Source organism: Lissotriton helveticus, chromosome 9 (genome assembly GCF_964261635.1).
Source record: "Lissotriton helveticus chromosome 9, aLisHel1.1, whole genome shotgun sequence".
In the NCBI taxonomy this organism is placed as follows: Eukaryota; Metazoa; Chordata; class Amphibia; order Caudata; family Salamandridae; genus Lissotriton; species Lissotriton helveticus.
In genome coordinates this window covers 232,324,725-232,344,872 of record NC_136070.1, presented here as the reverse complement: position 1 = coordinate 232,344,872, position 20,148 = coordinate 232,324,725, and the positions used below count along the sequence as shown (strand labels likewise).

The window sequence follows — 20,148 nt, the reverse complement described above, 5'->3', positions numbered from 1 at the left end:
GGCTTCGGAGGAATCCATTGTGTTACTCGTCAATTCGAAGGCCAATGTCTCTATAAGAGTCCGAATCCTCATCCAAAGATTGGCCAACTGCCCAAGTCACGAGCTCCAGAGAACAAACAGGACTTCCGGTCTTAGCCGATGCCGAGATGATTACCGGGCAACCTGCATCCATGTTAGTAAAGGCTGTATCCTGTGGTCCATGTGCCAATACACGGGTTTCTTCGTAGGCCAATGGCTCAAACCTCACATTGTAAAGAAGTCGCAAACCCAGACGACAGTTCTGAAAATCGGTCACTTAGGGAGTCAACAACAGCCTAAAATCCAAGGTAGCGGGAATCTGCGAGGCCTATTAAATGTCTAGTGCCCATTCGAAAGGGCACCAGATACAGGTTGCATGCAGATAAACCAGGCAGGCCAAAATGTTAGGGACCAATCGAGCTCCTGTAGTAGAAACATTCCAAAGATCTGAAGCCTACGCTCACGGTAAGGTGGAGCGATACCAGTTTCAGAGCGCCCTCAAAAAGCAGCATCCATTGCGGAGGAGCAGGACCAGGATGAGAACGCCCCAAATAAGGAATAACAGCAACAGGAATCCTCTGAATACACTAGAGAAATGGAGTGGATAAAGCTGGAATTATTCCAAAGACAATCTCAAAAAAAGTAAAGAGGCCGAAGCCTACAACCTTAAATAAGCATTTACAATGCAATAGGTCTGCATTACTCACAGTTTGAGCTATTGGCGTTGTTAATAATAATGCAACAGCAGTAGCTCAAACTTTCAGTAATGTGAGGCCTACTGCATTGCAAATCTTTTTTTTTTTGTTTTTTACACAAATCTACGTACTGTTGGCTTACATATACAAGGAACTTCAAAACAAAGGTAAAATGACCCAGTGTCGAATTCAAAATGCAATTTATGCCTGTCAGAGAGACGAACACATATGTTTTTGTGTGCCCTGCTGTCTGAGTAACACAAAACAGATATCTGCACCAACTCCTTAAGCAGGCAGAAAGCAAGCACTAACTTCTTTATGTGACCCAGAATCCTTCCCTCTAGGTTTCTTTTTTCTTGTTTTTACATTATTATATAATTTAGGAAGGGATAAATGCTTTTATTTCTAAGAAGTGAATATTTTTAGCTTCTAAAGAAGCTATAGATAAAATAAACTTAAAACTTATGGTATGGCCACTCTAGCATAAGTGTCAGCTATAATGTGTAAAATGTCCTGACAGCGTACTGTTGGTGCACAATGACTGCTAGCAGCCTTTGGAGGTGGCTAAAGTAATATTTGTGCTTTAAGGGATGCATTTGCATAAGCTAACCCTAGATCTCTTACCTTCGATGCTGCCACGTTTTGTTGTATAGCTCTTGACCGTTATTAGAGGACTTTACACACGCACTATGTTGTTACAGAAGGTCAGATTCGTGTTTTTAGGCACGGGGAGATTGAGTGCTTTGCTTGGAATAACGGGATGTGGAACAGATGCCTGGACTCAAACTGGTTCGCCAACATCAGAATTGGCAGGTCTGTCCGTGAGGCTGCATCCCCTTTGTGCTGAAAAAGGACCTCACAGTGACCTCTCAGTAACAGGGGTGATAGAGCTGTTTACTCAGACTTCGTTATTTTCAATCCAGCTTCAAAAGCAGAACGATTTTGTCAAGGGACTAAAACAAGAAAGACGTCTGTCGCAGCATAGTGCGTCTCAAGCGAATACTATTAAAAACAAAATACTGATTCCCAGTTATATTAATGTACGAGTTACTTTCCTTCGGTAACGATGTATCTGGTAGAGACGATTCTAGCTGCAGATTCGTTAACGTAAAATTATCCCCAGGCGTGAGACAGATCCAGAAAATGTTTCTTTGCCACAGCATCTCTGCACGCCGGGGGGGGGGGGGCAGTACCACGTGACTCCTCCCTGCCGTCGTCCGCGGGCGGGACGTCCGCAAGGTCACATAAACCCAACCCCATTGCGCCAACATCAGTTTTCTTCGGAGAACTTGTCGGCGCCACAACGCAGAGTCATCACAAACAAAAACTGTGAGAATTTGGGAACAGTGTGCGAAAAAAACAGTCAAACAGTAAAGTAAGGAAACGAACGCTGAGGAACAGCACCATCTGCAGGAGTGCCAGACACTATGGCACCAAAAGACACACACAGAAAGAGCAGAGCACAGTTACAGTGAAACAACCCTGCAAGCAAATACAACAGCCTTCCTGGGGGCAGAAAGCATGTGAAAAATGTCATAGCAGATGAAGAGGCCTGCAACCACAGACCAGAAACAGTGAAGGACAACAAGGTCAGAACAGAAGAGTAACGATAATTTACCCCAAGGCAATACTAGCAAGGAGAGGGCATCTCCTATAACAGGTCTTCAAACTTTTTTATGTTGAGCCCCCCCAGCGGAATTTTTTTAAATGTCGGGCCCCCCCACCACTGACAGAAATCTCTGGAATCTGGAACACTACATAATCGACCGCCATTTACATATTCCAGGCCATATCTAGCAAATAATGTTAAACACAGTAAGTGTGTTTAATAAAGTGCAGGTTTGTGAGTGGGTTTCGTTAAATGAGAGAGGCTTATTGCATAGTTCAAATAACAATTTTCTCAGATAAAATGTGCGCAAATTGTATTTACTAGGGTTTTACTTATGCAGTTGAGTCATGATGGGACAGTGTTATCTGGTGCAGCCCGTTCACCTCCTAAGTAATTACCCTAAAGCCAGGCACATACCTACCAACCTCTTCATAAACATTGTGAAAGGAAGTGAGCAACTCACTCCCAGACTTGTTGCACCTTGTCAAATTGTTCAGCGTTACCAATACAACTGAAGGCTTTGTCTTGATAAAACATGGGTAACTATCAAAGGAGGTGTCCATAGCAAGCAAGGAAGGAAAGCCTAGCACATTTATTTTAAAACGAAGGATCTCACAGGGTGGTGATATCCTTTCCTGTGATGTCATGTTGCAACAATGCCCTGGCAAGAGTGATGCGCAAATTTGGTTTTACCCCCGTGTCATATGCGGATGACACGCAGCTCCTCTTTCCCTTTTTAAATCTCACCGCTGAAATAAGAAACTCCTTCTCTGCTGGCATGAAAGCCGTCGCACAGTGGATGTCCACCAACTATCTACAGTGCAATGTCAACAAGACGGAAGTAATGCTGTTTGGAGACGCCAAATTACTGTGGACCCCAGATTGGTGGCCATCTGATCTTGGTACTGTCCCAGAGCCCAAGCAGGTCGTTAAGAACCTAGGGATCCATCTTGACCACGAACTTTCACTTAAGCAGCATAGTGACTTTGTAGTTGGCTCATGCTTTCACACCATTAGCATGATGCGAAGAATCTTTCCCCTGTTACCAGACTCTTTCAGAAAAATCCTAGTGCAGGCCCTCATCCTAAGTCGTATTGACTATTGTAACGGATTGCTTCTCTCCGCCAATGAAGGAGTGCTGGATAGACTCCAGGTAATCCAAAATACAGCAGCCCGCCTTGTCCTAAATGCCCCTCCTAGAACAAGTTCCAAACCTCTCCTCTACAAATTACACTGGTTGAGTATTCGACAAAGGGCTAAATTCAAAATATGTTGCATTATTCACAAATGCCTAAATGGACATGGTCCGACCTACCTGGAACAGAAATTCACTCCCTACATCCCCTCCAGATCACTAAGATCCAGTAAAAGTCTTCTGCTGGTAGTACCTCGTGTCAAAAAACCAGGCACGGAGGGAAAGCACTGTCGGTTGCAGGGCCTATACTGTGGAACAAACTTCCTCTGACCCTCAAACTCTGCACAGATCACCTGAAATTTAGAAAACAACTGAAAACTCTGCTTTTTACTAATGAGATCTAGTTCCATTCTTTCTACATCTCTGCATCTGTTGTAATATTATCCGGTACCAAAGCGCAGAGATACTCCAGTTGGAGTCGATTCCAGCGCTATACAAACTCACAAATAAATAAATAAATTGCTTATGCTCATTAGTCCCCCCCCACTTGTTTTTTTAGGACTTGTGCTCTGAGTGGGGGTTCGAATTTCCATCACTTCGTGGCCAATGGAACAGATAGGTTAATTTGCACCGAGTTGAGGTGCTGAGCCCCTACGTGCAGATGCTCCGCTGCCTCGGGTGTCTCTTTTCGGTGAAGCCTTAGGATAGTGGATGATAATGCTGGCCCCTAGCCTTATAGAAAATCTTGAAGCCAGACACCACAAAGCATAGAGATAGATGGCTTTTTCAAAAGGTGAAGTAAGTATTGAGACTGTGTACAGTGCAGTAAGACACCTGCAGCTGAGTGTCCGTCTCAATTCAATTCACTGGCAAAACACAATCAGGCCACTGCCTGCAGTAAGTGAGTGCTGGTCGTACAGTGTGTGACACATTACGACAGTAACTCTAAAATGACACTGTTTCTCGATGCTCAAATAGGTTTAATTTATGAATATTTAAATGTTTCTCTCATCTTCATTACTTGATTTTACTCATGAGAAAATGTCAGTCATTGGCCTTAAAATGTGACTCATAATTACACTAAAATTATGAAACTTCACTCATAGTACTCTGAAACCTTGGCAGCTATGCGTAATTTAAGAGAAACATTGCCTCCTTCATTCGAAAAGCTAACTATCCTGGGAGGGTTAATTCCGAGAGTCCCCTCTGCTATTAAACCAAAAGCGAACAAACCGTCTGTTCTTTCACTTTTGGTTTCATAGCAGAGGAGGCCCCCTGCCTCCCACTACAGCTGAAAGCATTTCAGCTCTCGGAGACGTGGAATTAGCTTTCTTTCAAAATGACTAAAGGGCATGCCATGCCCCATTAATTGGGAAACAATGAAATGCGAGATCTTAAGGTGGAGTGTGCGCCCCCCCACCCTCCGAGAGGGCATCGCCCCCCCCCCCTAGGTGGGCGCGCCCCACAGATTGAATAACTCTGTCCTATAAGGAGCTAAGGGCCGAGGCACAGCCAAGAGACCCCAACTCCGAGGACTGCAGAGCAGTCGGAAAGTACAAACAATGAAAAGGAAGAAGGACACGAGAAGGCCCCACACTGGAAGATCAGGTGCAGGGACACAGAAGTACCCATGAAATCACCAACCAATCACCAGAAAGGAAGAAGTGAATCAAACAAACAAAACAAAGCATTCCACTAGGGAGGAAGTGAGAGAAGGCACTCGTAGAAGACAAAACACCCAGAGGTAGGCGAGTGCAGAAGACCAAGCTAAAGGTCCTCGCAGAAAGGGAAGGAAGGGCGGGTCGTGAAGGAATCTGCAGTCAGAATTGTCTCTACCAGATACATCGTTACCGAAGGCAAGTAATTAGTACATCTGATACTAGCCGCCGATTACTTAACGTAGAATAGATACCCTAGCCATACCCAGAAGGGAGGAGGGCCTGCGAGAGAGCCTCACAGTAGGAAGGAACACAGGGCCCCAGCAGGGGACGTGCAATGGGGACAAGAAGGGCGGCTCAGCCCCCCCACCAAGCAGAAGGAAAGGGCCAGCTGAACCGGCCACAGCCCCAAGTCAGCAGACAAGGCAGGAATGGCTCCACAGTCAAGAAAGGCAGGCGTGAGAAGAAAGACGTAGTCTCGCAAGGGTCCAGCAGATCAAGAGACAGGAGCACAAGGGCCCACCCACAGGCCCCCGGCTGTGGACCAGAAAGGGCGTGCGCATCCTGCAGCTGGCAAGTACTATGAAGCCCAGCCCCCAGACCAAGTTGAGCGCAAGACGAAGGCAAAGGCCAGGGAAATCCGGAACAACCCCTAAAGGGAGATCGTTCCGGACATAAAACGACCCACAAAAGAAGTGGAACCAGCCAGAAGAGAAGAGGAGGAGAAATACGTAGGACGGACAAAGCCGTACACCAGAACCCAGGAAAATACCAGGAAATCCTATCCCCCCTGGAACACCAGACAGAGGACCAGTCCAAAACACTGGCCAAAAAAGGGCAGAAACACCACAGCACAACGCCGGCCCTGGAGCAGCACCAACTTGACTCTGATAAAGAACAAAGTACCGTATCAGCGGTATACAGCGACGCCAGGAAAGGTGAGGAGCCCACAAGGGGAGTCCACACCCTCCCAGCGTAGGATAGAGCTATACAATAGCTACAAGTGCCCCACTTAGGGTATGACACGTCCCAAAGAAAACAAGGGAACCACTCTTAGGGAAAAATCCTGCATCAGAAGACAAGAACATAAGACCTGCAGCAGGAACCACAGACTGCTTAGCAATCAGCCAAAAAATCCACACTTGCCAAAAGGGCTGAACCAGCAACCAACAGAAGAGAGGGGCCAATCAAGTGACCCCCAAAGGCACGTCAAACCACACAGAACATACAAACGGGCTATTTAAAACACCAGAGTCCAGGAGCAGGTGAGATAACTCCTGACCCCTTACCCTGCTTGCAGGGCCGGTCGCTCCACACACCGCGCGGCTCCCCCCGTGGGTGCCCAAGAATCCTGCCCCCTCCGCTGCTGCCGTGAGCCCTCAGCTGCTGCCTCGCTCCAGGGCAGCGTTGATCGCCCCAGTGCTCGTGTCTCCCGCACTCTCACCAGCTGAGTGCCTGTCTGCCAGTATCTGTTGATTCTTGTTGTGACCAGTATTTTGTGCCAGTATCTTTGTGTTTTGTTTAGCTCTAGCATTTTACAGATTCAGTGTTCCCCGTGATTGTTTCCCGCCGCATCTCCCCCTCCCCGCTCCCCGCCGCTGCCCACTCCATTTTTCTCTCCTGTACCTCTCCCTCGACCGCCCATTGGCCACCCCGCTCCCAGCTGCTCCTCCCTCCCACTTGGCCATTTATGGAGGTCGCTGCACAAAAGCGCAGCAGACGTGCCGCTGGCGCACCAAAGGCGCGCCGCTGGCAAGCTCGTCTACGCCCGTCCGCGCCCAGTGCCAGAATCCCTGGACTCCGCGCCCCCCCCCGCTACGCCAGACTACACTACAACTCCAACGCCCTCCACGCACTCAACACCGGACGAGCCCACCCCTGCTACCGGGCCACCCCGACACGCCTCCAAGGACCCTTCACCTGCCGCAACTGCAGCTACACCAGCATCCAGCCCGCCAAAACACCAGCCAAAGAACCCAACCACCTCCGCTGCATCCTCCTCAACACCCGCTCCGCCCACAAGCACGCCATCGAACTTTGGGACCTCCTAGACTCCATCGCCCCCGACGTCGCCTTCCTGACGGAGACCTGGCTGAACGCGACCTCAGCACCAGACATCGCCATAGCCATTCCTCAGGGCTACAAGATCTCCCGCAAAGACCGCGACAACGGAGTAGGAGGGGGAATCGCGATCGTCCACAAAGACTCCATCAGAATCTCAACTAACACCGACGACACCCACGCCACCGCCAAGCACATGCACTTCCAGATTCACACCGACCCCAACACCGCCCTCAGAGGAACACTCATCTACAGACCTCCCGGACCCCGACCACAGTTCAGCGACACCATCACCGACCTCATCAGCACCCACGCCCTCGCCTCCACGGAATTCATTCTCCTCGGGGACCTGAACTTCCCCCTCGAGAACAACAACGACGCCAACTCCACCGCCCTGATCGACAACCTCGGACTCAAACACCTCGTGACGACTCCCACCCATGCCGCCGGACACACAATAGACCCCATCTTCTCTGCAAGCCCCCACATCTCCTTCAACCGCACCACCGAACCCCACTGGACCGACCACATATGCGTCCACTTCACCTTCAGGAAACCCACCACACACCACCGCACCCATCAGCTGCCGCGGCGCTGCTGGGGCAAGGTCACCGAGGATCAACTGACGACCACTCTCGCCCGGAGACCACCCACCGACCCCACCGACCCAGACACCGCCACAACCAACCTCACACAGTGGATCAGCGACTGCACCAACACCCTCACCCCTCTCAAGACCTCCACAACCAACCACACCAACAAGAAAGCCGCATGGTTCACCGAAGACCTCCGAACCTCCAAGCACACCTGCCGGAAGCTGGAGAAGGAATGGCTCCACGACCGAACACCAGACAGACACACAGCCCTCAAGAGCGCCACTCGCAGACACCACCAACTCATCAGGTCCACTAAGAGGACCGCCTTCAAGGACCGACTCGACAACAACGCAAACAACACCAAAGAGCTCTTCAGCATCGTGAAAGAACTCTCCAACCCCAGCTCCAACACCAACGACATCCCACCATCGCAAGACCTGTGTGACTCCCTGGCCACCTTTTTTCACCGCAAGATCACCGACATCCACGAAAGCTTCAACTCCGGCCCCCCGCACTCACCACCGAGCCCACCACCCGTGCAATTATCACCCGCACCAACCGCCTGGTCCAGCATCAGCGACGCAGACACCATCAAAACCATGAACTCCATCCACTCCGGATCCCCATCGGACCCCTGCCCTCACCACATCTTCAACAAGGCCAGCGCTACCATCGCGCCCCACCTCCGGAAAACCATCAACTGCTCCTTCGAGACAGCCACCTACCCGGAAATTTGGAAGCATGCCGAAATCAACACCCTTCTGAAGAAACCCAAGGCGGACCCCAAGGACCTCAAGAACTTCCGACCCATCTCCCTGCTCCGGTTCCCGGCGAAAGTAACAGAGAAGATCGTCAACAAACAGCTAACCCGCTACCTTGAAGACAACAGTATCCTGGACCCCTTCCAATCCGGCTTTCGCAGCAACCACAGCACCGAGACCGCCCTCATTGCCGCAACTGACGACATCAGGACCCTGATGGACAAAGGTGAGACAGCCGCCTTCATCCTCCTGGACCTATCAGCAGCCTTTGACACAGTCTGCCACCGCACCCTATCAACACGCCTCCAGGACGCCAGAATTCAAGAGAAGGCCCTGGCCTGGACCACATCCTTCCTCTCCGGAAGAACCCAGAGCGTCCGCCTCCCACCCTTTCGCTCAAGAACAACCGAGATCATCTGCGGCATTCCACAGGGATCCTCCCTCAGCCCAACTCTGTTTAATATCTACATGGCCCCTCTCGCCCACGTCGCACGGCAACATAATCTCAACATCATCTACGCCGATGACACCCAGCTGATCATTTCCCTCACCGAAGACCCCCACACCGCCAAAGCTAACCTCCACAGAGGAATGAGGGCCGTAGCCGACTGGATGAAGGACAGCAGACTGAAGCTGAACTCAGACAAGACGGAGGTCCTCGTCCTCGGATCCGCCCCATCGGCCTGGGACGACTCCTGGTGGCCCACCTCACTAGGCACAGCCCCGGAACCCACGGACCACGCACGCAACCTGGGGGTCATCCTCGACTCTACCCTCTCCATGACCAGGCAAGTCAATGCCGTATCCGCGTCCTGCTTCAACTCTCTCAGAATGCTCCGCAGAATCTTCAAATGGATCCCTATAGACACGAGAAAGACCGTCACCCAGGCCCTCGTCACCAGCTGACTAGACTACGGGAACGCCCTCTACTCAGGAACTACTAACAAACTCCTGAAACGACTACAACGAGTCCAGAACACCTCAGCTCGACTGATCCTCGACGTCCCCCGTCGCAGCCACATCACACCCCGCCTGAGAGGCCTGCACTGGCTCCCCGTCAACAAGAGGATCACCTTCAAGCTCCTCATCCACGCACACAAAGCACTCCACAACACCGGACCTACCTACCTCAACAGCCGGATCAGCTTCCACACCCCCGCTCAGCCAACCTCGCCTTCACTACAGTCCCTCGCATCCGGAAAACCACAGCCGGCGGAAGATCCTTCTCCTACCTCGCCGCCAAGACCTAGAACACCCTCCCAAACACCCTACGACAGACTCAGGACCTACTGGCCTTCAGAAAACTCCTCAAGACCTGGCTCTTCGATCAGTAGCAGCACCCCACCCCCCCTTGCGCCTAGAGACCCTAACTGGTATGTAGCGCGCTTTAGAAATGTATTGATTGATTGACTCCTCCCATCAAGCCCCAGAGGATGAACAAGCCAGTCTACGGAGGGGGAGGAGGACGGAGCACCACAAGGAGGCGCTGAATGGCAGAGTCCGCATGGGTGTTAAACAAAAGGACCCCATCAAAGGGCAGGTCAACCAGATGCTCCCTTATGTTCTCAGGGAAAACAGCATCCCACAGCCAAGCCTGGTGACGGAGAGCCACAGAAGTGGCCATAGCACGGCCGAATGCATCGGCAACATCCAAGGCCGCACGGAGAATAAACGTGGCCAACTCCTGACCATCCAACACATGGTGCCGTAGATCAGCGCGGCCACCTTCATGGGAGACATGAGAAAGAAGGGACTCCACAGAATCCCACAGGCCGGAAGTAGCCTTGTAGTGTAGTTCCTATATTACCAATAGGCTCTGCGCATTGGAATAGTGTATCCTGTAGTTTAGACGTAGGACTAAAGTCGACTAGGTCTCTACCGAATATACTAAACTTAATTGTGTGTGTGCCAGCTAGCTCAGAGGTCACTAGAAACTTTCTCGAATGAACAAGAAGGGATTAGTTTCTGACAACCGCATAAACATGACAACTTTGTTTCCCAAGAATAAGAAATATATCTCTAGAGTCGTGGAAACAATAGATAGTTATTTTACTCAGTCAATCGTGCATGCTTCATTTCACCAGAAGTGCAGAGAAATAGAGAGACGGGCGTTTTCAATAAAATACATTTATTGAACAGTCTTCTTTCTCAAGCATAAGAAATTAACTGCTGCAATCGTAATACTTGCGGTAAAGTACAAAGCGTACAGTACGAAGAGTATTATAAAATAATACTGTAAAAGCATGATATGGTTTCTAAGCCATAAAATACAAAAAATGCATAAAATACATACAGTGCTCAATAATGATTAAAAGTACTCAACTGATGTTTCTAAAATACGCCTACCTTGGTGTACCTAACCTAGGTCTAGTACAAGGGAAGAAGTAAGTGAGGTGTAGCCTAGTTTTAGAATTCTTTGCCAAGAATCTAATCCGAGAACTCTCTTAGGGTCTAATCAGCTCAGTACCTTGCTTTAGAATGAAGGAGGTCTTGTATCTCTCTCTCAGGACTCGATTTCCCAGCAACCCGCAATGGTAGCCTGGAAACACTGGAGCTGGATTTCTCGGCAGGAGAAAGTACATCGTCTCTCAGTGCGTCAGCTGGAGGGTCGGCTTCCTTCGGCACTTGCTGCAGCAGGGCGCGTCGGGCAAGTAGATAGTCCAACTGCTCCAAACCACTGTGTGTTTGTTTGGACAAGTGTGGGCATATTTATACCTTGAAGGTGCCGAGTTTGACGTAAGATTGGACATAATAACGTCATTAGAGACTTAATTCTCTGAAAACTCCATGAGTTCTTGGATAAATTAATATTTATGCAGGGGGAAGTCCCTGACTGCTAAAGGCGGGTTTTTCCAAGAAATCGTTGTAGATTTTTGGAACTAGTGAAAGTAGCCAAACCGTATTAGGACTACTTGAGCTATGTCTTAATATGGTTATGATTTCTATGCCTATATAAGGATACAATATTTTATACCGATATAAGGGCATGAATTGGGAAAATTACACTAGGGTCCTAAAACGCTATACAACAGCCCTAGCCAACACACACAGTGTTGAGCCCCCGCAAGGCAGCACTGGATAAAGCAAAGATGTTACGCCCCCATGAATCCAACCACCGGGCCTCCAGAGACGGAGGAAACAATACCACAGGTGAGGACAGAAAGGCAGTCCGCAGAAGAGAGCCTTGAGTAGAAGGGTGGAAGGAAAGGCAGACTGGGTCGTGCGGATCAGGATGTTGGTGATGCAGGAGCGGCTGAGGCACCAGATCACCCATGGCAAGACGCCCCCAGAAGAGAATTGTGGAGCGACGCTTCAAAAGGAAGGACAGCTCCCATCCACCAGAGCCCTGGAGGAGGACTTCCAAGAGGTTATCAGTAGAGAATGGGGTGACAGGTTCACCCATCCGCAAAATGCCAGCGACCGTGGAAATAGCCCGAACAAAGGCAACACTGGCCTCCGTAGGGCGCCGCGGGGAAGAAAGCAATTCCTCCATGGGCGACGGCTGCAAACTGAGCTGTCCGCCCCCAAGTCCAGCTATAGGGGGAAGTGGCCAGCCCCGGAGTGGAGGGGAATCCATGGACGAGTGGGGAACCTGAGGGGCCCCTGGGGAAGGCGGGGAAAAACCAACTGCGAGCTGCGGAAAAGAGGGTCTGAGGATTTAGGCCGCGGTGACGGCGTGGAGCCCTTCCTGGAAGATGCAAAGGAAATAATGCGGCGTCCCGTCTCCGGAGAGGAAGAGACCAACAGATGACACACCTCCGGAGAGGAAAGAGCCTCAGGAGACTAATCAAGAACCAGACACCTGCACGGCGCCGTGGAGTCTGCCACAGGTGCCGGATCAACGCCGACCGGTGCCGCAGTGGGCATCGGTGGCGCCGATTCGACCTCCTCCTCCACGTGCTCCCTAGGAGAATGGGGTGGGGTCGGTGCTGGTTCGGCTAAGGAACGGCGTCGGCTCGACCTCAGACAAGGCAGCCGCCTGCGTAGAGGACCGAGACAGGTTTGGAAAAGCACCCCAGTCCCCGGCCTCCTCTTGCGGGGCCGGGGAGGAAAGCCTTCGGTACCGAAAAGGCGCCGGCACAGCCTCTGGCGAGGCAGCCGCCTTCACAGAGGACCGAGGGGGACTCTGGGACGAACCCTGAGTCCCGGCATTCTCCTGCGACGCCACAGGGAGCCCCGTAGGGAAATGCGGCGAGGCAGGGACGCCGTGGGTCAAAGAGGGGAGCCCAGCAGGGCCGCGCCGCGACGCAATCCTCCTACAACCTGAAGCCGAACCCGTCGGCACCGAAGCAGCCGGCACCGAAGCAGCCGGCGACTCCACGGAAGGCCCCGCGCGAGGCAAGGGTTCAACGGACGTCTCAGGAGGAGGAGGGGCCATAGAAGCCTGCAGAGCCGCAGTGTAGGCTTTCATTTGGGCCCTAGACGCCTCAATGCCAGGAAACGGCGGGTAGGGTGGCGACAGCCGAGGGCGCTCGTCCTGAGGGGAACCCGCACCCTCTGCCGAGCGAGGACAAGGCCTCGGAGACAAGCTGCAGGTCCTACCGGCTGGAGAGCGACGCCCTTGGGGCCATGGCGCAGGCCGATGCTGCAGTTGGAATTGGCGGCTCCTGGCTTCCGAGGTGGAGGACGGACGCGGGGACAACACCGACCTGGACAAGCGGGCCAACAGCAATTTCATCCGGCGCTCCGGCCGGGACTTAGGTTTAAGCTGCTGACAAGCTACGCAGTCTGTAGAGTCATGGTGCTCGTCCAAACACCACATACAGATAGGGTGAGGATCAGTCGCCGACATCTGACGTGCACAAGAAGTACACGTCTTGAAGCCCGAAGGCATTCGCACACTATTCCTCAATGCAAACCGTTAAAAGAAGGCCTGAAAACAGGCCAGGACACGATCCGGATCCGCGTTGCACGCGGAAAGGAGAAAAAATGACGACTGGGCGCCGGGGTGGTGCTTATGTGACCTCGCTGACATCACGCTCGCGGACGTCAGGGCGGAGTCACGTGGTACCGCCCCCCCCCGGCGCGCAGAGGTGCTGTGGCAAAGAAAAATTTCTGGATCCAGTCTCACATCTTGGGGATAATTCTACATTTAGGAATCTGCGGCTAGTAGTCTCTATCGGATAGCTACACAAACAAATATTCCCCCCTCTACTTCAATAATGGTACATCCCAAACACACAATTTGTAAAATTAAGCGAGGCGCTCCTGAAACAGACATCACGCTGACACAGAAGTATCAGTTGCAAGTAAGCCAAGCTCACAGTTAAAGTATATCCCAAGCATTAAAAAACAAGCATTGTAAAAGGCAGCGTGCCGCACGGACTCACAAAACCATTACCAGTGTAAACAAAATGCAAATGCCGTTATCTGAGCGCATTTGTCTTTACACGCCAAATGAGAGAAAAGAAACAAGCACAGAAAAATCACCAGAACAGGATGGCAAGCTAAATTACTATAGCGTGTAAATGCATGCCTTGGACTGGCGTTTGGCTAGTCGTGTGTGTGTGTTAGCTGGCGCTTGGCTGGCAGTGTCCAGTGGTGTGTGTAGTGACTTGCTGCTGGTCACACACATACTGCCAGCTAAAGGTTAGTCCACACACTCCATCAGCTTCCAGGCGGTGTGATTGCTCTGCCTGTCCTTTGGGTGTATAAAAGTGATGGGCCCTTGAATGGCGCTTGTTTTGTGTTTTAATGTGTTGGGCCCGCGGCTGGTGGTGTGAATGGTTGTGTGTGCGTCACGCATGAAACATTTGTGAATGGCCTGTAATGGTGGTTGGTGCCTTGCTGTGGCTTTACATCCCACGAAATGGGAGTCACTGGTTCTGCATTATGAACTTTCAATTGAATGTGAAATCTTTTCTTAATAAAATTTACATTTTGAACTTTTTACTCACCCTCGTGCCATATTCAACCAGTATGTGTGCGTACTGGAGGATAGATGGTTATGCAGTAATATTCGTCTCTCTCTGTCAAGATGCATATTGTCTCTAGGGAAAATCTAACAACTCTCAATATTTTCAAAAACTAGATACCTGGGAGACTCCAGGATTGCTTGCGTAGATCCCTCAAAGTACTGTAATCTGCTGGGAACCTCAAACTTTCTGCCACCCACAGTTCCCACATATCTCCTGATAAAAATGGTACCTCACCTGTGTGGTTGGGCATAGTGCCTGCAAAAGTGCTGGGCTCCAAGATGCAATGCGGCAACATCAACAAACGGGGTAGCTACAGTTTTTGGGCAGCCACAAATGAAAACATACCAAACCTAGGCATTTCTGAAAACTAGACACCCAGGGTAGTACAGGGTGATGTGCCTCTTGTGGATCCCATACCATTTTCTTGCCCACAATGCTCTGCAAACCTCAGAATTTGACTAAGATAGCACATTTTCCTTGCATTTCTGGGACGTATTCTTCCAGAATAAGAAGGAATACACAAAATTCCTACCACCCAGCGTTTCCCTACTTGTCCCGATAAAATGCTGCCCCCCCTTGTGCGGCCAGGCCTAGTGCCCGCGACAAGAATAGATCAACACTGATTGAACCTTGGTTCGATCTGTTCCTGTCCTGGACACTAGGAGCAGTCACACAAGTGGGGCAGCATTTTTATCAGGAGACTAGGGGGAAATGTTAGGTAGCAGGAAACTTGTCGCTCCTTGCAGATTAAATACCTTTCCATCACAGAAACTAGGAAAATATGTTTTTAGTCAAAGTTTGAGGTTTTCAAGGGCATCTGGGTATGAAAACCTGGTCAGCCATGCAAGTCACTGCACCCTGGATCCCTCCAGGTGTCTAATTGTTTTTTAAAAGGTGCGGTTTTCTAGGTTTCCCCAGGTGCTGGCTGAGCTAGGGCCCAAAATCAACAGCAAGGCACATTACAAAAAAACATAAAAGGGTCAGTTTTGGATGGGAAATGTGATGTCTCCATGTTATGTTTTGGTGCCTTTCCTTTCGCAGCCACAAGCCCTGGAATTGTCTTGATGTCTAGTTTTAAAAAAATTACAGATTTGTTAGGTTTCTCTAGGTACCGACTGAGCTAGGGCCCACAACCTATAGGTAGAGACATTGCAAAAACAGGGATAGTTTGCATTTGAAAAATGTAATCTGTCCACGTTGCGTTTTGGGCCCTTTCTTATCGCAGTCAATAAAACATGTGTGGTACCATTTTTATCGGGAGACTTAGAGGAACATAGAATAGTAAACCAAGTGTTATTACCAATCGTATTTCTCTGAATTTGTGCCTTTCAAATGTAAGCCAGTGTGTAATAAAGAAGACATTTTGAGAAATGTTCTCTAATTCACATGCTAGTATGGGTACCTACAAAGTCAGAGATGTGCAAGTAACCACTGCTTCTAAACTCCAGTTCGGAAAGACATAGATTTCCTAGATACCTATTTTTCACTGCTTATATTTTACCATATGACTTGCTTTATACCCGGTACACAATGAAAAACCATTGCAAGGTGCAGCTCAGTTATTGCCTCGGGGTAGAATGAGTTCTTGGAAAACCTACAAACCCTATATATATCCCTGGTAGCTGAGGGGTCTAGCAGATCTAATGGTATATTGCTTATGTAAATCAGCCACCGTGTCAAAAAGTTACAAATGAAAATGTTGTCACAAATTTTTCTATTTGAACACTTCGTTTCTATGGAAAAAACCCTTGAAGGATCTACACAAATGACCCCTTGTTGAATTCAGAATGTTCTCTAGTTTTCAGAAAGGTATAGCTTTTCAGGTTCCACCATGGGTTTCACAACCATTTGCACCACAAACTGGAAGAATGATAAAAGCGCAAAAAAATAGGAAAAATGGGCTCTCTCCCAGGAAATGACAAAACTGTAGTAAATAATTAGATTTTCTGAATCAAGTCTGCCTGTTCCTGAAAGCTAGGAAGATGGGGATTTTTTTTATCACTGCAGACCTTTCATTGATGCCATTTGCAGGAAAAATAAAAACTTTCTTCGGAAGCACATACACCCCCACTCCCCATGCTAAAGGCTTAGCATGGGGAGGGGAAAAGTCTAGCAGCGAAAGGGTTAAACTTAAACAATAACAGCACCCTTACATGGTCCAAAAAGAATTGCACTCCATACATCATTGCTGGAAAACACGTTTTATTATGTAAAACATTTAATTAGAACATACTACTATACATTTAAAAAAATCATAAATACTGGTGTGCTCTCACACAGGGAACACACCTTGAACCAATTCTGTGCAAATATTTAATGAATTCTCGTTTTTAAGATCCAGGATCAACGTGGTTAGCGGAGGCGTTAAAAGTTAGTTGTGTAACAGTTCAGTGTTAAAGGTAAAATAAATTGAAATGCAATGATCGGTTTACGAGTGCTTTAAAAGGGCCAAACAAGTCAAAGCAGTTGGCAGAACCAGGTTGAGTTACAGTTTTGCATTTGGCGTTCAGCAGGTTCTTGAATCGACATTCAGGCAGCTTTTCTTCAGAAAATGGATAGATCATCACGTGTAGTGCGTGAAACGTAAAAGGCAAGATGGCGTCTCTGGGTAATGACGTGCTTCTGAACAAATCAAATAACCAGTTGCAAATCAAATAAGGACTGGGAGAGGGGGTCCTGAAACTCACTGTCCAACAATTGGCCGATTTCTCCCTTAAGCTCTTGCAGCAAAGACACAGTGGATTCACCTTCAGAATTGAGTATCTTTGTAAATATCTTGGTCCACAATTCATTATTCCAATCACTGTGGGAGAAAAACACAAAAAGCCAAGTTAATGATGTTTCAATATTACTCCAGAACTCTGCACACGATACATAGCCTTTCATCAGCTGGGGCTGAGGAAACCTCTCCAACCAAAGAATATCAGATTATATCGTCAATGTGGGAATTTTGGCACCACCCAAAAAAAGGTCATAGTTCAGGCTGCAGGGAAAAAGTTATTTCATGCAAATTATCTAAAAATTAGAAGAGGGGTCACTGGAGGGGAGGTTGAACTATCCATTCGAAAATTAAGTTTCTAGGTATGTAGCATTCTCGGACAGGTTAAACATTTGCAAACTGAACGAGCCTTGACAGAGTGCACCATAAATATTGCTAGAAGGATCATAGCAATCAGAAAAAAAGTAAACGCCAAGGATTTATGAATAAAGGCGAGCCAAACCATATGATAATGCTTGATAAAAAAAGACATATCCGAAACTACGATAAGTTGTTTTGTGGACCTCCAACTAGGAGAAGAGGATAGGCCGTCTCCGCAACACGGATTTGCAACAAAAGAGCAAAGATGTACAGCACAATCCCCTGGAAAGCCTTTGTTGAGAGATGCTTTACATACATGTGAAAACCATCTGGCTATCCAGATGTTTGGAGTCTGTTAACAATTTTCCAATTATTTTCATAAATCATCATTGCCCAGGTTTTTCTGCCCTTGAGGGATTAGATGAGAAATAAGGCTGGCAAAGGGAACAAATGATTAAGAGTGATTATTGGAATTAAATGAATGAATGGATGAGTGTTTTGTTCTAAAATGATCGTCGCCTTTGCTCAGCACACAGGCTGTACCTTGGGGCAGCAGATTCGTTTGAATCAGTTTACAATTATGAGTTTCAGCCTCACAAACAAAAAGCCCCGGTTCCTTAGAGCCAACTATAGTGTGAATTCCAATGACTCCACCAACAAGAAATAGGTTACATCCAACAAGTAGGGGAAATTATTGGAATTAAATCAATTAGACATATGATCATGATACTGGAAATAAATGCAATTCAGAGACAATCACAAAAAAATGCTTGATATCTAGGGGCCTAGTCACAAAGGTAAATAGACATTTGTATATTTCCTAATGCATACATTTACTGCCTAGGTGAAACTCAACACTATTTTACTAGCATCATTTCAGAGTTTAGATTTGCAGGCCTTCCTCCCCTTCAAACCAGGGGACGAAGCCACCTACAACAGTATTTACGACTGTAAAGTTACTACATACTCTGCACACACAAGTGGAGATTTTCACCAACTTGGAAGATATAGGGAAAGTATAAGGGATCCAGTCTGACGCCTGGGGATATTCTAAGGTAAGGAATCTAACACTAACCTGTTTCTTTCAGATTGTGGCGTCAGATGATGTCAGCAAAGCTATATAGGGCCTAACTCGGCACAAGAACGCCAGTTCCCTTTTTCTTTCCACACCTTCAACGCAGATCCCGAGCTCGCTCTCAGAGTTGTCAGTTTTCCTTGCATTCTCTATGGTGCAGTGCTGTCTCCCCCTTAGCGTTCGGGCAGATGTCCATCACGAATGCCCTTCACCATACATCATCTGCTTGGGGTGCTTAGGCTCCGACCACATTCCTTCTCCTGTGGCTCCTGCCACAGTATGCACACATAGGCAATAAAGAAGCAAGAGGCTAAACTCTTCATGGCTCGCACCCTTGAGGACAAGTGAAGTTGTTGGTAAAGGTCTAGATCTCGATCCTTTCACTCTTTTTGAGCAAAGAGGAAACACAAGAAGCATGGAATGGACGAGGTAAGTTGCCTAGAAACCCAAGGACTCCAACAGGATCCTCATCCTTGGAGCCAGAGTTAGTCAATGTGGAGCCTTCTGAACCCACTCCTGCCCGCTCCAAACCGGTTATACAGCTGGAACAGGTTCTTGAGCAGACCACATTGGTGACATTGAATCCCAAGTTGTCTGACGCAGCAGCCTTCCCGGAGTTTTCAACACTGGGTACAGACCCTGTATCCTTCCTAAATTCTAGGCAGAAGTGGTATACGCGGAAAGACGTACAACAGATCGCAATTCCACTTGCGACGAAAAGCGTTGCCTTGGAAATTCCAACGCGCAGAACTGATGACATTCCGCGTTCTCTTTGGTGGCAAATAGATCTAACCAACGCTCTCCCCACTGCAGAAAGAGACCTTGCGCCACGTCAGACTTCAGACAACATTCGTGATCCATCAAGCACCGGCGGCTGAGTTCGTCCGCCCTGGCGTTCAGAGAACCTGCCAGGAGTTGAACCACCAAGGTAATGCTGTGATGTTTCAGCCATGTCCAGAGGCGCAGAGCCTCCTGACATAGGGTCCATGACCCCAACCTGCCCTGTTTGTTGCAATACCACATGGCGGTGGTGTTGTCCGTGAACACCTGCACTACACTTCCCCGGACACAGGGAAGGAATGCCTTCAGTGGAAGTTGGATCACCCGAAGCTCCAAAAGATTGATATGGAGTCGGGATTCTGCTGGAGACCAGAGGCCTCTGATCTCCGCCTCTCCCAAGTGGTCTCCCCATCCCAGGAAGGGGTGCATCCGTCACCACTGTGTGCTCCGGTTGAGGAAGGGAGAGGGATCTGCCATTGAACCAATCGCGATTCGTGAGCCACCACTGCAACTGATGTGCCGTGCCCTCCGAGATCTGGACGTGATCGGACAGGTTGCCCTGATGCTGTGCCCACTGAAACTTCAGGTCCCACTGCAGAGCCTGCATATGCCATTTGGCAGGATGCAGGAGGCTATCAGGCCCAGGAGCCGGAGGGTCATCCTGACTGAAACCCAGGATAGAGGCTGAAAGATAGGAACCATAGCCTGAATATCCCAGACTCACTGCTCGGGAGGATAAACCCGAAACTGCGTCGAATCCAGA

The 20,148-nt window shown here is 49.0% G+C and overlaps 1 protein-coding gene across 2 annotated transcripts in view; it reads right to left on the bottom strand.

Moving 5' to 3' along the window:
• Window positions 1-16,636: 16,636 nt before the first annotated feature.
• Window positions 16,637-20,148, bottom strand: part of BUB1B (BUB1 mitotic checkpoint serine/threonine kinase B) — a 317,125-nt gene continuing 313,613 nt past the window's right edge. For both annotated transcript variants that reach the window (XM_078659779.1, XM_078659780.1), the window contains exon 27: window positions 16,637-17,254. In XM_078659779.1, the coding sequence (XP_078515905.1) occupies window positions 17,083-17,254 (172 nt within the window). In that variant the 3' untranslated portion in view covers window positions 16,637-17,082. The remainder of the gene's footprint in view (window positions 17,255-20,148) is intronic.